General features: G+C 47.0%; 1 protein-coding gene across 2 annotated transcripts in view; it reads left to right on the plus strand.

The window, feature by feature from the left end:
- Nucleotides 1-1,348: 1,348 nt before the first annotated feature.
- The window catches only part of LOC147615797 (putative polyribonucleotide nucleotidyltransferase 1, chloroplastic), a 116,434-nt gene continuing 101,650 nt past the window's right edge, over nucleotides 1,349-16,132 (plus strand). Inside the window, exons 1-4 of one of the 2 annotated variants that reach the window (XM_086778405.1) lie at nucleotides 1,349-1,759; nucleotides 1,841-1,909; nucleotides 1,996-2,102; nucleotides 2,182-2,224. In XM_086778405.1, the coding sequence (XP_086634531.1) occupies nucleotides 1,421-1,759; nucleotides 1,841-1,909; nucleotides 1,996-2,102; nucleotides 2,182-2,224 (558 nt within the window). In that variant the 5' untranslated portion in view covers nucleotides 1,349-1,420. The remainder of the gene's footprint in view (nucleotides 1,760-1,840; nucleotides 1,910-1,995; nucleotides 2,103-2,181; nucleotides 2,225-16,132) is intronic. The other variant, XM_086778406.1, reaches the window with a different exon arrangement.

Genomic DNA, 16,132 nt, shown 5'->3' on the forward strand with positions numbered 1-16,132 from the left:
TTTCCAAAATAACAACGTGCATTCGCCTCAATCTTACTTATAAAATATCCAACAAATAATTTGGTAAATTCAACACATATTCCACAGGTTTAAAAACCATCATTGCACACATGTTCATCATGCGTAAGTACTACAGTAATCACTTTGCCTTACAAACTAATTGTAAACGCTAAATTAGTGCCTCTACTACTTTTTATTTAGGAAAGTAGAGGCTAGACAATTCCAATGTTTGAGACTATATCTAAGAGAGGAAGGCAACTACTCAACAACAATTTGTAGGCAATACCATGGTAAGTCTAACTAGGATATCTACAAGTATAGAGCTACTTGTAATTAGTCCTTGACTTTTGTATAGTTTCTTTAATGGTTGGGGTTTCTAAAACATGCATTTGGCAAATTAGTTGTTGCCAATCTAATTATTTATCTATTAATGGCTGGGGTTGCTAAAACATTCGTTTGGCAACTTAGTTGTCAATCTAATTATTTATCTATTAATGGTTGGTGTTGCTAAAACATTCATTTGGCAAAAATTAGTTCTCAATCCAATTATTTATCTATTGAATTTAGATTTCAAAAACTACAAGCTAGTATAGTTACATGAATAATATTATAAACCTTTGTGGGTTATGGGTTATAAACTATGCAAAGATAAGAGCGGGTTCTCTAGTTCTCCAAAAATAAACTCAGCAATCTAGTCTCAAATCCAGGTCTTGCTAAACACGGATGTTCATAAGCCTATTGAAATGCTTGGGAATGCATTGCACCCCTTGATCTGTCAATACTAGCTTTGTTTTAGCAAACTTCATAGTTAGTGCAAGACGATATGCGTTTAACTTTGGCTTTTGATCACAATAAGGTGTGATGCTGTATTTTGAGAGGAGCTTCATTGCAACATGTTAACTTAGTGGCTTGGGTCCTGCAACATTGTGGCTGAAAGGTGTTTAGGATTAGCAAAGAGCTCAACTTTGCATGTTCATAACTAAACGAGGTGGTAGGGCTCACAGGTCACTTACACCAATGAGAGGACTAGAAATACGGTGGTTGGCCCGGTTCTGTTTTGGGAACTTCAAGATTAGTCGTAAACAGAAAAAATGATGCTTAGAGTTGGTGATGACGAGACGTTTTCAAACTACAGGGTTTGGTATCAAGTTAAACAGCATAGTTAGAAAGACATTGGCCATGCATAAGAGATCAACAAAAGTTAAGTCTAGAGGGAAGTAAAAAAAAAAACAAAAACAAAATCAAACTAAAACAAAATCAAACTGAAGGTAGGTGGAACCCAGTACCTCCAATTAAGAAAGGAGGGTTTATGGTATAAGAAGTTTGAACCCCAAGATATCAACAATTTATCAAGCTCTTTATTTTCATCCGGGCCATATCCACTCCAAGCGCAGCAACAACAGAGGAGGAGGGGAACAGCATGATGATCACAGGGGCGAGGTGGCAGGAAGGGTTGTGGCGCTCGCCGCTTCCTTCCATGGTGCCCGCTGCATGTCCTCCGTGCCCACGCGTTTTTTGCTCTTCGTTTACTTCTTGTTCCCCCCTTCACTGCGTAAGCGAACACAGCTTCAAGTCTCTCGAAGCCGCCTCCGCCTCCGCCTCCGCCTCCACCACCACTACCAGCTGTGCACCGCCGAAGCTCTCGGCGGAGCTGAGGCAAGCCTCTCCAACCTCGCTTTCTTCTGAAGTTCCCTCCACGCGACACAGCGGGCCTCTGCTCCAACCGATATCTGTTTCCATTCCGTACGGAAACAGACAAGTAAGATATTCTACCCCATCTCACTGCACCTTGTTATCACACCTGTTCTACTCATCCAGCATTGTGTGTGTGTGCCCGCAGATAACCCTGGAGACTGGTCTCATCGGTAGGCAAGCCAGTGGCGCTGTCACAGTCACTGACGGAGAGACGGTACGCCCCATGCCATCGTGCATTTTTTCAGCTGTTCGAGAGTTTTTGATATCAAACACTCACGGGCCCTTGTTTGATTCTTCCAGATACTCTATGCCACTGCGTGCGCTGCAGACGAAGTCTGTGAACCTTCGGATTTCGCTCCACTCTCTGTGCACTATCAGGAACGCTTCTCAGCTGCTGGGCGAACAAGGTTATTTGTCAAAGGCAATTGCTTGTGTTTCCCTTTTGCATGTTTGTTCAGTGGTGAAACGTGACACTTTTGATTGCAGTGGTGGCTTCTTCAAGCGTGAAGGCAGGGCTAAAGACCACGAGGTAATATAACTAAATGGGCATTTGCCATCGTTTTCACGTTTTGAGACCAAAGAGAGCTCTCGTCAAGCCAACAAAGTGCTCTCATGTCTAATTGTTGATACGTGCTCACACAAATATCATCAATCTGCACACCTATGTGAGGGGTTGTCTGTGATTTGAAAGAGGAGGGGTCGATGTGCCATCTATGGTTGTAGAAGCTCAGAATCACAAAAAAGGGTGGACTGAAAGGGTCCCACAAAGTCAAGACCCCAAATGGCTCCTAGGGTAGCAGTGGATTGTGAGGCATCTGATCCGTAGCATTAGGTTGTCCTAGCCTCTGACAAACATCGCACTCACATGAAAATTTTCAAGTATCCATTCTTCAAGACTGTAATTTCTCCAAAAAAGCTGAGAGAGAGAGAGAGAGAGAGAGAGAGAGAGAGAGAGAGAGAGAGATCATTTCGGTCCAACGTTTCACTGTCCGCCTATCTGGTGTTGAAACGTTTTGTTCCAAAATAAATCGTTTCAGCATCGTTTCGTTTCAATAGTGAAACGTTTCGCGGTGACCTTGGTATGAATGAATTAAAGAGAGAGAGAGAGAGAGAGAGAGAGAGAGAGTGGTGGCCCGTAGTGCCAAGTGAGGTCATCGGCATTGTCTGAGAGGAAGGGGCCGTGCCTGCCAGATGTGTAGGAAGGGGTGCGAATCTCCGGGTGGGTTCCCCCATTGGCTGTGGAGGGTATGAATGTTATCTGTCCATATGACACAGATGGACTCCGTTTGGGCGGGGGCTGTGAGGGTGCCATCAATGGATTCGCTGCATGGTGCTCGCCAAATGTGCCACCTTTGACAAGTGTCTGGGGAACCGAGCCTCTACTGAAGAGTCGGGGGTGGGGATAGACTCTTTCCTGCAGTGGGTGAGCATGAGGGCTTGACCATCAGCTGTCTCCTCATAGTGGAGGGCAGGTCTCTGACTCTGTCACCCAGGCAACTGCCCCCCAAGTAAGAAGTCCAAGAGGTGGTGAAAAGTCCAAGAATCCTCATCCATAACTATTGCGCTTTTGGGCAGTCTCAAAGGCAATGTCTCTACGACTCGTGTGGGTGGCTGCACCTCATTCACTGTGCAGGACGACCACCAGTGGCCAGCCACGTGCCAAGTGTGCATCGTGCTCGTCAAATGTGCCATGTTGCAATGCTATTGATCATCTCCCACGTTTGACAAGTGTCTGGGGACCGGGCCTCTAGTGAAAAGAGTCAGGGGTGGCGATAGACTCTATATTGCAATGGGTGAGCTTGAGGGCTTGACCATCAATTGTCTCCTTATAGCCAAGGGCGGGTCTTGACTCTCACAAAGGCAATTGTCCCCCAAGTGATGATTTGGGAAGAAGTCGGAGACGTGGTTAAAAGCCGAAGAATCCTTAGGCACACGTGTTGCACTTTGGGGAAGTCCCAAAGGCAAGGTCGTTGTTGCGACCCCTGCGGGTGGCTGCACGTCATGCATTGTGCAGGACGACCACCAATGGCCAGCCACGAGCTAAGTGCTAAACTCCTGTGTGAGCTACCTGCTAGAGGAAAAGAGTGACCTTCCGAGGTCTGAAGCTGTCCCATAGTCGCTTCCAGTGGTCTCTAAGGAAGCTAAGTGAGATCTTTTGAGGATTAGTGGTTTGGTAAAGCGAGAGTAGTGTCAATCTCATGCATCTAGATTTGACGGCCTAGCCTCACTGAATAGTGAAAAAAAGGGGTGGTAGGGCTCTTTGGGCTAAAGGGGTCTATCCACTCCTGCTTGCCAGGGTCCCACTGAATCTCTGTCAAAGGTTGGCCCTCCCAATCTGTTTTGGGCTACTTGTGTTGGGGGGTGGTCGATGTGCCAATGGTGCGGGGAGGTTGCAATAGTCATCTCACTGGATTTGTCAATTGATGCGTTTGTCGCTTGGCTCTTTTGGGCTATTGAAAGTGGAGGGGGTTGGGCGCGGCAGGGGGTGTCGCAAATGGATATGGGAGGTTGAGGGAGGGGGGAGAAGAGGGGGAGGAGGCCTTTGGTGGGGGGGAAGGAACCACGACAAGGGGGGTGTCACATGCGGAAGCTTCTGTGGCCAGATCATTACTCAACGGAAACACACAGCACTCCCACTGGATGCTTGATGCACAAAAAACTGGAGAAAACGCAAGAGAGAAAACAGTAACCTAAACTACTCAAAATCTTATTCATATACTTGTCTGTTACAATGCCATGATGGAAGCTGAGCTTCCCTTGAAAAGGTAACTTGTACTTCTACCTATGACCCAAGTCCCAAGTGGGAACTTGAATGAATTGTGAAGAAACAACACTTTTTCAGCCCTAAAAAGGGATTTTTTGGATTATTTTATATTTTATTTTTTGAGGTTTTTGTCTTGGCTGCTGGCCTACACCTTTATGGTGACCGACTATCACTCTGCGTTTTCCTCTGCTGGTCCAGGCCGCCATCTGGAGGGCTCACATCAGCCAACATCAGGCTGTATTCTGGCGCTTGCATCAGGCCTACATCAGCTCACATCTGCATTTCACCTCAGCATATGCCAGCGCCTACTTCAGAGCACATATCAGCGTTTATACATCAGCTTACACCAGTGTTTTGCTTCAGCAGACACCTGCGTTTTGCTGCAGCCCTCTTAGCGCTTTACATCAGCCTGTCCTCAGGCTTACATCTGCGTTTACATCAGGTGTACATTAGTGCTTTATATCATGAGCCTTACATCGTTTTCATCATCCTGTCCACAGGCATACATCTGCTTTTACTTCAGGCTTACCTCACTGTTTACATCTGGGCTGACATCAGCCTTACTTCAGCCTGTCTTCAGCGCTTACATTTGGGCTGACATCAGTGTTTATCTTCAGCCTCACATCAGCCATACATTGGCACAGCAGCCCTCTCTGCTACATCAGGACAGCAGCCCTCTCTGCTACTTCGGGACGGAGCCCTCCCCCCGTCAGGTACGCAGCACCCGTGTCACCAGAACTTGCACCACTCGGGACGGCAGCCCTCTCTGCTTCAGGTACGCAGCACCCGTGTCATCAGAGATTTCACCACCATCATCGTCATTGACGTTACGTTTTTCCGCTGCCACTATCACCTCGGAGTGCTTTGCCTCACATCGATGTGAGCCTTCGTCATCGACCGTGCTTTAGCTCCGACGATCTCTGCTTCTGCATTGGTCTTCTTTTTGCTCAGAGTAACCTCTCATATGAGGGCTCTTGTACATATCTGCACTCACCTTTCTATATATATTCACTCACATATTTCATGTTGTGTGGTTTTACTCTGATCTCTCGTATATCTGGTCCTTCCGTCCTTTTGCCCTCACATGAATAACTAAAAGATTTGGCCCTCTTTATATAGGACCTTATAAATCTGGCCGACTGGACCAAATCTGGACGACCAACATTTAATGCTGCCGACCAGCACATTCCTGGCGTTTTCCTCCTGTCGGGCTGCTGCCAACTGCCTACCGACTGCTGGCTGCACTAATGAAAGCTCCACGCTGCCCTTCAAAGCCTTGTGAGGCTGCTGTGCTTGGTCCATGCCTTCTCATCCACTGCTGCTGGTCACTGGCTACAATCCTCTTGGTCCCACTCTGCCCTAAAAAGGTGTTTGACTCTGTCCTATTGCCTGTCCAGATCAGAAGAAGCATGTCCACGTGGCATGCACGTGACATCCTCCCCCCCCCTTGCTAAACTTGATGACGGGGATCCAACCTACCTCTTTGGATGACTGTCATCATCCTTCATTCCCTGCCGTGTCTCCTCACTGTCATCCTTGGACGTCTGGCAACTTGACTTGACCTGGAAACATTGCTATCCTCCGTGACTGCCCGGCTTGAAGAACTTGCATCCTGATCCACTGAGTCCCCTTGCCTTCATGCCCTGTCCCTTGAACACGGGGTCTTGGTGTTCTTCCTTGAGGTTGATCATTGGCATCTTTGCTCCACCCTTGGATGACTACCATCCCTTGGAATCAGTATTCCTATGGGCTCACTGGAATCCACCCACGGACTGCCTTTTCCCTATGGCTTTGCTGAACACTGACCATCCTCCTTTGGAGATCTACCCTTACCTGTGTTCCCTGCCTCGGACTGCGCACCTTCTCTTGGGACTGCTCTTGGAGCACTGGAAATCCTGTTGAGTGCTGGCGCTCTGATACCAATGTCACATGCGGAAGCTTATGTGGCCAGAATCCAGATCATTACTCAATGGAAACACACAGCACTCGCACTGGATGCTTGAGGCACAAAGAACTGGAGAAAACGCAAGAGAGAAAACAGTAACCTAAACTACTCAAAATCGTATTCATATACTTGTCTGTTACAATGCCATGATGGAAGCTGAGCTTCCCTTGAAAAGGTAATTTGTACTTCTACCTATGACCCAAGTCCCAAGTCCCGGCATTGATGGAAGCTGAGCTTCCCTTGAAAAGGTAATTTGTACTTCTACCTATGACCCAAGTCCCAAGTCCCAAGTGGGAACTTGAATGAATAACTAAAAGATCCGGCTCTCTTTATATAGGCCCTTATAAATCTGGCTGATTGGACCAAATCTGGCCGACCAGCATTTAATGCTGCTGACCAGCACATTCCTGGCGTTTTCCTCGTGTTGGGCTGTTGCTGGCTGCCTACCGACTGCTGGCTGCACTAATGAAGGCTCCATGCTGCCCTTCACAGCCTTGTGAGGCTGCCGCCTGGTCCACGCCTTCTCATCCACTGCTACTGGTCACTGGCTATAGCCCTCTTGGTCCCACTCAGCCCTAAAAAGGTGTCCGACTCTGTCCTACTGCCAGAAGCATGTCCACGTGGCATGCATGTGACAGGGGGGTGGAGGGAAAATAAGAGGGGGAGAAGAACAATGGGGGGTGCGAGGAGGGGACCCACCAGCTCCGGAACCTTGGAGGATGAGCCAAGATCTGTAGGGACAAGAGGTCGCCATGTCATCCATCTCGTGAAGAACTAAATTATCACAATGGCTGCCAGTGGGCACTGTAACAATTAGTGCCCTCCTCTTGTTGGGCTTGGGAGGGAGGCTTGGCCGCAAGGGTTGTTTGGGCAGGTGCCTTTGCCTTGGTCGTAGGCCTTGCATCCCTTGCTCTTGACGGTCACGTTGATTGATGCCCCGCGTGGGGGTCGAGGGGGCGTTCCTTGTCGGCTTGACGTCGAGGGCAGGATCGAGCAAGGTGAAGCATTGGTCGGGGAGACCGACGTAATTTACCTGCTGAAGAATCAGGTCACCTTGGAGGTTTGGGAGCGCAATAAACTGTAGAGGATCCTCTGGGGAGGCAATGCGGACTGTGATGGACAGGATGCTCGCTGGCTCGGCCACCATTGATGCGGCCGTCTACGAGGACTCCAAAACCTGCTCTATCAATCGAAAGAGTGGTGATACTCCTTCTTGTGAGATCCCTTCAAGACTTAACCTAACACATAGGCACACACAAGGTTAGAGAAACCAAATAAAAGGGGTGCATGCAAGCTCACCACCCAATCGAAGGTTCGCGTCCGCAATCCTCCCTTGAGCTAGGGGCTGAGGTTCCACTCCCACAGGCCAAGTTAGTCAGCCTTGGCATCCAATACCCCAGAGCATGTCGTAAGGAACCTTTGGCAAGACCGCTTGTGATTCGCCATGTCCATGGTGGGAGTAAGCCTGTTGATCGAGGTCCAGACCACAATGAATCAATAATAACCCAAGACTCACTTACATAGTGCTTATTGTTGCTATAAATAACAATCCAATCATAAATAGCCAATAACCTTGGATTTATTAATATTGAACCTTAGCCACCCATCCAAGCTTGCTTTCCCTCATCCAAGGGCTCCCCTAACCGTGTTGGATTAGTCCCTAACCACGAGGTTTATTCTAGGTACATAACATTCCTCCCCACTTAGGACATTTGCACTCTTGGAGATAAATGAAGAAGAACCAGCTACCTACATCAATTGTCTTTGTAATCAGGTTTATACTTGTGTACATAGCCATGTATGAAGGAATCAGCTCATTTGTAGCTGCAATTCCTCCAGCATATGATCGCGGAAACAAGACAAAAAACAGAACCTTCTCAACAGGTCCCTGAAGAATATAAACCATCCTTCAATCCTCCGAACTCATGGAATTGGAAACCTAAAATCGCCGAGTTAAATATTTGCTAGCTATAAGATAATACCCATACTTTCCAGGATCTGGTGAATCCTCGTACCTAGGGGATATCATACCTCCCTCTCAGAGACTCCTAACTATTAGGCACCACGATTGTGTCTCCTTCAAGCTATCAAAGTCTGAGAGAAACTGGGTTTGAACCTAACTCTTACCAAACATATTCTAGTTATTGCTAGAACCATATGCTCATTAGTACCATAGGCAAACTTGACCATAGGGATGTACCTTTCAAAACAACATGGTCGCTTGGAGCGGTATGCACAAAGCATAACCTCCACAACCTGATCCCCCCCCTCTCTGTCTACCCATCGGACTGAGAATGATCAGCAAAACACAAGTCTGTCGATTCTCTTGATGACTTGTTGTAGGAGCGTCACGATCTCTCCTGTAATCTTAGCACAATTCGACACACAGACTCTTATCATCTTGGAATAAGCATCGGGTTTGAAAATAGTACCTCGACTACCTTCCACTCTAATAGGTGGAATGTGTTAATAAAATTAATCCCCAGTTTCTGCCTATTTTTGGTGTCCTTTTGGTGGGCTGGCCACCCGTATTTTATATATTTTTCTGGGATTTTTCCTAGCCCATATGGTTTTTTCCCAGTCGGCCTCATTGTCTCCGGTCGACTAGCTTCAGTGTCTCCAATCGGCCAGCACTCCCCACCTATAAATAGGTGGGCTGGCCTCTCAGTCTAGTATCTTTCCTAATCTATCTTTTTGCTCCCTCACTTATGAGACTGCTTGTGTCTGTTGCTTGGGACTATACCACCTCAGTATATTCAGCATAGTTGCTCCATATCTCTCTCTCTCTTGCACTCTCTATTCAGCACACTCTAGTGCTCTTTTGCTTCCGCTCTGTGCACTCTTTCATGGTATCATCGCTCCTGGTTCAGCAATTACAATTGCAGCCCCAGATTTAGCCCTATTTACAGCCCCTTAACCTCTGCGTTTTTCTCAGATTTGCAGCCTTCTTCTTGCTGCGTTTTCTGGACAGGTTCTGTTGGTTGGTTCTCCTTCAGTTTGGCTTCATCGCTTGCAGTCAGAAGGTAACTTTTTCATCAGCGTTTCATTCCTACTTGGAGTTTGGATCTAGGCGGCCTGTTTTTTTCAGGTGAGCAGCCCCTCTTTGGCTGCGTTTTCCTCTCCGGTGGACATTCCCTTTTGCAGAGGGGGATTGTGGTGGTTCGGGCTTTGGTGGCACCCTTGGTACCTGTGGAGGACACTTCTTTTTCTGAGATTGTGCATATTTCTGAGATTGAGCCCAAGCTTTTGTGATGGCTGCTTCGACTACTCTTCATATGTTCTCTGAGTTTGCAAAGTTGGATGGTTCCAACTACACCTTGTGGAAGGTGAAGGTGAAATCGGCCTTGCGTGGTGTGGATCTTTGGGATTGGCTTGTTACATCGGCCAGTGCCACCCCTCCCACCCTTGCTTCCGGTGGTGTGACGCAGGCACAGGTTGATATTTGGTAGGCGAATGATCGTCGTGTTTTTTCCTTTCTGATGTTGAATTGTCAGGATTTTGTTCTCTCTCATGAGCGTACAACAGATGCTGCACATGAAGTTTGGAAGGCTTTTGCAGATCTCTACGAGATTAAGTCTCTGGGTCGGATTTTGGCGTTGGAAAAGTAGCTTATGAACTTATCAGTTTCCGCCTTTCCATCTTTATCTGCTTTCATCTCGAAGATGAAAGATCTCTGGACGAGCATGCTGTTTGTGTGTGGCAACGATAACTCTACAGTGGACATGGCTATTCGGCTTCTCTCCAAGCCTCCAGAGAGGTTTGATGCATATTTTCAGTTTCTTGTTTCTTCTTCTCGTCCTGTTTCAGTTACTTGGGAGGAAGTTCTCCCCTCCGTTATGCAGATTGAGTCTCGCTTTGAGGAGCGGACTGGCACACCTCTGGTGGCTCTGATGGAGCTTTGGCAGCGCGAGATAAAGAGAAGAATCAACTAAAGAAAGGGAAAGGGGGTTCTGACAAGAACTCCAAGGATACCGACAAGGATAAAGACAAAAGCACATCTTCTAAAAACAAAGACATTGAGTGTCATTATTATGGCAAGAGGGGTCATAAATCGCCCCAATGTCACAAGAAGAAGCGGGATGAAGCAGCAAAGAACTCTTCCTCTACAGCGGTGTCTTAGACCAAGAAGGATGATGGCATTCTTCTATTAGCAGGTACTCGTCGTATACTTGCTCTTGTGACTTCTGAGTCGCGATTGTGGATAGCAGTGCTACTGCTCACATGACACCCCATCGAGATTGGTTGGAGGACTTCACTGCTAGGTCAAGCGAGATCACTTTGGGTGATTCTTCTTCCGTGCCAGTGCCAGTGCATGGACATGGCACCATCCCCATCTTCTGCTCTTCCGAGAACAAGAGGTACTTCTCTGATGTTCTGTATATTCCAGATTTGGCTTTTAACCTTTTGTCGTGAGTGCTCTTACAGCTCAGGGTGCGGAGGTGATACCATTCGTGATAAGGCGATTGGTAGCATCTTGGCTCAGAGAGTCCAAGATAGTGGTCTGTACAAGTTGACCGCTCTGCTTTCTTCTAGTGCTTCTTCTGCTCTTTGGCATGCTCGGTTTGGCCATTTGAGCTATCAGCTTCTACAGCGAGCTTCGAAGCATGGGTTGGTTGAGGGTTTACCGACCATAAAGGCTCCATCTTCTACTTGTTTCTCTTGTTTACAAGGGAAGCAACACACCGAGCCGCCTTTTCGAAGGAGGCGACACAGATCTTCGACATCACTTGCTCTTGTTCATGCAGACTTATGTGGTCCTATGAGTACCGCGTCTTTGAGTAAGGCGTACATGCTCGTGATGGTGGATGACTTCTCCAGATATACTTGGGTTTTCTTTCTGAAGACCAAGGATGAGGCTTTTTAGCACTTCTGTGATTGGAGAGTTGAGGTGGAAAAAGAGACCGGTCGCTTGGTCAAGGCTCTCGACAGAGGGGGTGAGTTTACATCCCAGGAGTTTCAGCAATATTGCAGGACCTATGGCATTCGGAGACAGCTTGCTACAGCATATACTCCATCACAGAATGGAGTTGCAGAGAGGAAGAATAGGACCATTATGGAGATGGCCCATGCTATGCTTGAGCATTCTTTATTACCTCGACGTTTCTGGGCTGAGGCGGCTTCCATTGCTGTCTACATTCAGAACAAGTCTCCTATTGCTGCTCTTCCCGATAAAACTCCATATGAGGCTTTCCATGGTGAGAAGCCCTCTGTTGTTCATTTTCGGATATTTGGTTGTTCGGCGTATGTTCATGTCTCTAAGGAGCATGGCTCCAAGTTGGACTCGAAGTCTTAGCGCATGACTTTTCTCGGATACAGCTCTGTGTCCAAGGCATATCGTCTTTATGATCCTCAGGCCGACAAAGTTGTTGTGAGTCGTGATGTGGTGTTCGACGAGACTCCTACATCTTCAGAGGGGGGTGGTGAGCTTCTTTTTCCTCCATCTCCTCCTTCCCCTCCCTCTATTTCTGTTACACCTCCAATTGTGGATTCTCAGTCAGATGATGATGACTCTGCTCCTCCTCCAGCAAGTTCGAGCATATCTGTGCTTGGATGGTACTATCAGATAGTTCGTGATTTTGGGTTACGTGAGCTTCCTTTTGCTCCTTCGCTTGGCTCTCTTTGGCGATCTTCCAGAGTTACAGGGAAACAAATTCATGAGGGCAACATGTTTGTTAACTATGCTCTTGTGTCCTCTATCATTAATGGTCCTTCTGATCCCACTTCTGTGGACGAGGCTCTTTCACATGAGCCTTGGTGTCGTGCTATGCATGCAGTGTTGGATGCTATTGAACGGAATGGCACTTGGATTTTGGTGCCTAGGCCACTGCAACGTAAGGTGATTGGTGTGTGCTGGATCTTCAAATTGAAGTTCCGAGTTGATGGTAGCTTGGACAAGCACAAGGCCAGGTTTGTTGCCAAGGGTTATGCTCAGCGCCCTGGAGTCGACTTCGATGAGACCTTCGCTCCGACGGCCCGGATGATTACCATTCGCACCGTTCTTGCTCTTGCAGGACATCATAGATGGCCCGTTTTCCAGATGGACGTCAAGTCGGCTTTCCCGAATGGAGAGCTTACACAGGAGGTTTATGTTGATCAACCGTTGGGTTTGTTGTTCCAGGCAAACAGGATCAGGTGTACCGGCTGAAGAAGGCTTTATATGGTTTGAAGCAGGCTCCGCGGGCTTGGTACCAGCGGATTGATGAGTTCTTTTAGAAGCTCGGCCTGCGTCGTTCTCATGCAGATTCGAACCTTTATATCCTCCTTGAGAGGGGGTTGATTATTATCATTGTGGTCTATGTTGATGACCTCATCTTTATAGGTTCTTATTCTGTGAGGATCCATTCAGTCATGGATGCTTTGGAGACAGAGTTTGAGATGATGGATCTTGGCCTTCTGCATTATTTTCTCGGCTTTGAGATTTGGCAGACCTCGAAGGGCATTTTCTTCTCTCAGGAGAAGTACACACAGGAGATTCTCGACAGATTTTAGATGACCGGATGCAAACCAGTATCTTCTCCTATGGATACTAGTGAGAAGCTTTCTCTACTTGATGCTTCTTCAGGGATTGATCAGGAACAGTATCGGGTTCTCGTTGGTTGTTTGGTTTGGTTGACCTACTCGTGATTGTACATATGTTTCGCAGTTAGTTTATTGAGTTCTTTCTCATCCAAACCCGTCAGCAGCATTAGCGGTGTGCTCTCAGAGTTCTTCGGTACTTGCGTGGCACTCTGGACTTTGGCATCTTCTATGGCCAAGGATGCACTCTTGTTGGATGGTCTGATTCAAATTGGGCTGGAGATCCAGATACTCGGCGTTTGACCACTGGTTGTGTTTTTACACTCTAGTCTGGAGCCATTTCATGGAGCAGTAAAAAGCAGCCCACTGTGGCACTTTCCTCTACAGAGGCGAAGTATCTTGCGGTTTGTTATGCTGCATGTGAGGCGATTTGGTTGCGGAGATTATTGGAGGAGCTTGGCTGTCCTCCTATCGGAGCTACTCTTCTTTGGTGTGACAATCAGAGTTGCATCGCCATCGCCAAGAACCTTGTGTTTCATGCTCGTACGAAACACATTGAGAGATAGTATCACTATGTTCGTGAACGGGTTCTTGCTGGAGATTTGCGTTTGGAGTATTGTCCTTGAGTGGAGAATGCTGCAGATTTGTTCACCAAGCCGGTTTCTCAGGCTTCCTTGGCTCCTCATCTTCGGCTTCTCGGAGTTTGTTCAACATCTGGTGTTGAGAGGGGGTGTTAGCACATTCATCCCCAGTTTCTGCCCATTTCTGGTGTCCTTTTGGTCCCTTTTGCATGGCCCTTGATTGTGGGCTCGCCACCCGTATTTTATATATTTTTCTGGGATTTTTCCCAGCTCGTATGGTTTTTTCCCAGTCGGCCAGTTCAGCCCTCGAGTTGGCCAGTTTGGTCCTCTAGTCAGTCAGCTTCAGTGTCTTCAGTCGGCCAGCACTCCCCACCTATAAATAGGTGGGCTGGCCTCTCAATCTAGTATTTTTCCTAGTCTATCTTTTGCTCCCTCACTTATGAGACTGCTTGTGTCTCTTGCTTGGGACTGTACCACTTCAGTATATTCAGCATAGTTGCTCCATATCTCTCTCTCTCTTGCACTCTCTATTCAACACACTCTAGTGCTCTTTTGCTTCCGCTTTGTGCACTCTTTCAGAATGATCCTTGAGTCTTGGCCTAAATCAATCGAGCTTCCCGCTTGGACCTATCGCCATACCGAATGGAATGCCCATCCGTTCGTCATAGCCCTCTCAAGGAATCATATAAAAAATTGGATCCAGCGAATCCTAGCAACCCCATCCGACTTACCCTTCCAATTTCCTCGTCAAAGTCTTGGATAAACTCTGTCTACCGTAGGTGACCATCCCCAATGGATAGGACATTACAAAGTACGAAAATATAAACACAACCAGAAACTCTACATGCTGCATATCCTAGCGTCCCATACCACTAGGATACACACCATATAAAATTTCCCTGAGACATAGCAATAGACACACCCATAAACTCTACATGCTGGAGATCCTAGCATCCCATACCACTAGGATACACACCATATAAAATTTCCTTGAGACTTGTAGGTGAGGCAGGGTGATCAATCCTTTCCCAACTAAGTCTTGGTGCACTACACCTCGACCGCATGTCGTGGTCCATCCTATTGGTAAACCTCTGGAATAAATGGTGAAATAAATCACGCAAATCTGCACATCCCACAATTCTCATCCTAATGGTGCAATCTGTCCCAAACTTGAGATATTCAATCTCGCCCCCCCCCCCCCCCCCCCTCCCCCAATTGGTCTATCCTGTAGGGTGTAACACTCACACCCTTCACATGCTGAGACCCTAGTATCCAAACAATCCTATTATCAACCAACCGTCCAGTTGGAAGACCATATCCCAACACATCTGACTAAACATTTGGTAAACCTGATGCTTTCTAATCTCGTGTCCCCGAACATCTAACTTAACTGTTATCATCCACAATTATCATTAGATGAAAGGGCAAACACCTTAAAACACTTCATAACAAAATATTATATTACGAAGTGCTGCTGAATTTACAAAATAGAGGTTGGGACCACAAAATCATCCTTCAAACACACTGGAGCATCTTCCATTACAAAGGACACAATATGACCCTTCCAATCTACATGGACAGCATGGTTATCAAACCATTCTTTTCCTGCTATGGCGTTGACCCTATTAAGATGCATAATGAAAAAATCTAGGGATTCTGTATAACTCTGAATAGATATCGGTAATTGAGACACGTGCTTGTCCAAGATCTATCCATGTCGTGCTGCCGGGTTCACACAATACACATGATCACTTGGTTGCATCTTCACTCCCAGCTTTTGCACAAGTTTAGCATTAATGAAGTTGTGAGTGCTACTAGGCTCAAAAAGGATGTGCAGAGTCTCCCCTAACACCGACCCATACATATGTATCAGGTCGTTAAGGCCAAAAACTGCCATATTAAAGGTACATTCCATGCGAGCACTTAGACCCAAAAAATAGTATCAACGGAAGAAATTTGAGGGTTACCTATTACTTCGGTCAAATGAGCTCCCTTGCTCTTGGGCTTCAGACAATTTGCCTTTAAATGGCCCTTCTGATCGCATGTGAAACAATTGCTCTCCCTAATGTTCTGAAGGGTATTCTGGTGCTTCAGTTCATTCTTCGGATTGGGCTCACAACCTTCTCAGACTTAAGCTTTCGTTTATGCTTCGAATCCTCCTCTGAGGTTCCTGGGGTTTGAGGTTTCTTAGAGATGTTCTTTTGAGTCTGGCTGGCCATTGTCTCTGCATAAATGCTAGCATATTGGATGGCATCCTCTAGTGTCTTGCTATGATTATTCGTAACATGGAGTTTATGTTCTCGTGCCTTTTTTCTCAAGGTTGGCTGCGCACGGGCACTTGCCTGTGCACATGCTTTCCTTTCTCTGTTCAGGCCTGTGCCTAAACTACACACACACTCTCTCTCTCTCTCTCTTTCCTGCACTTCTACTGTACCCTACTATGAAGAGTCCCAACCATATGCTGCTGGCTGTGCCCTCTCCCTACACACCTGCTGAATGCGACTGTAGGTATAGGCTGCGCATACAGTACATCCAGCCTATGTAGTCTAGAGAAGCATAGTATACACGAGTGGGTTTACCTGAGACAGATCACTTCCAGAGTAACCCTCGGGGTTAAGGACTAATCCATTA

This window comes from Cibotium barometz, chromosome 39 (genome assembly GCF_041138505.1).
Source record: "Cibotium barometz isolate CiBa-2024 chromosome 39, ASM4113850v1, whole genome shotgun sequence".
Classification (NCBI taxonomy): Eukaryota; Viridiplantae; Streptophyta; class Polypodiopsida; order Cyatheales; family Cibotiaceae; genus Cibotium; species Cibotium barometz.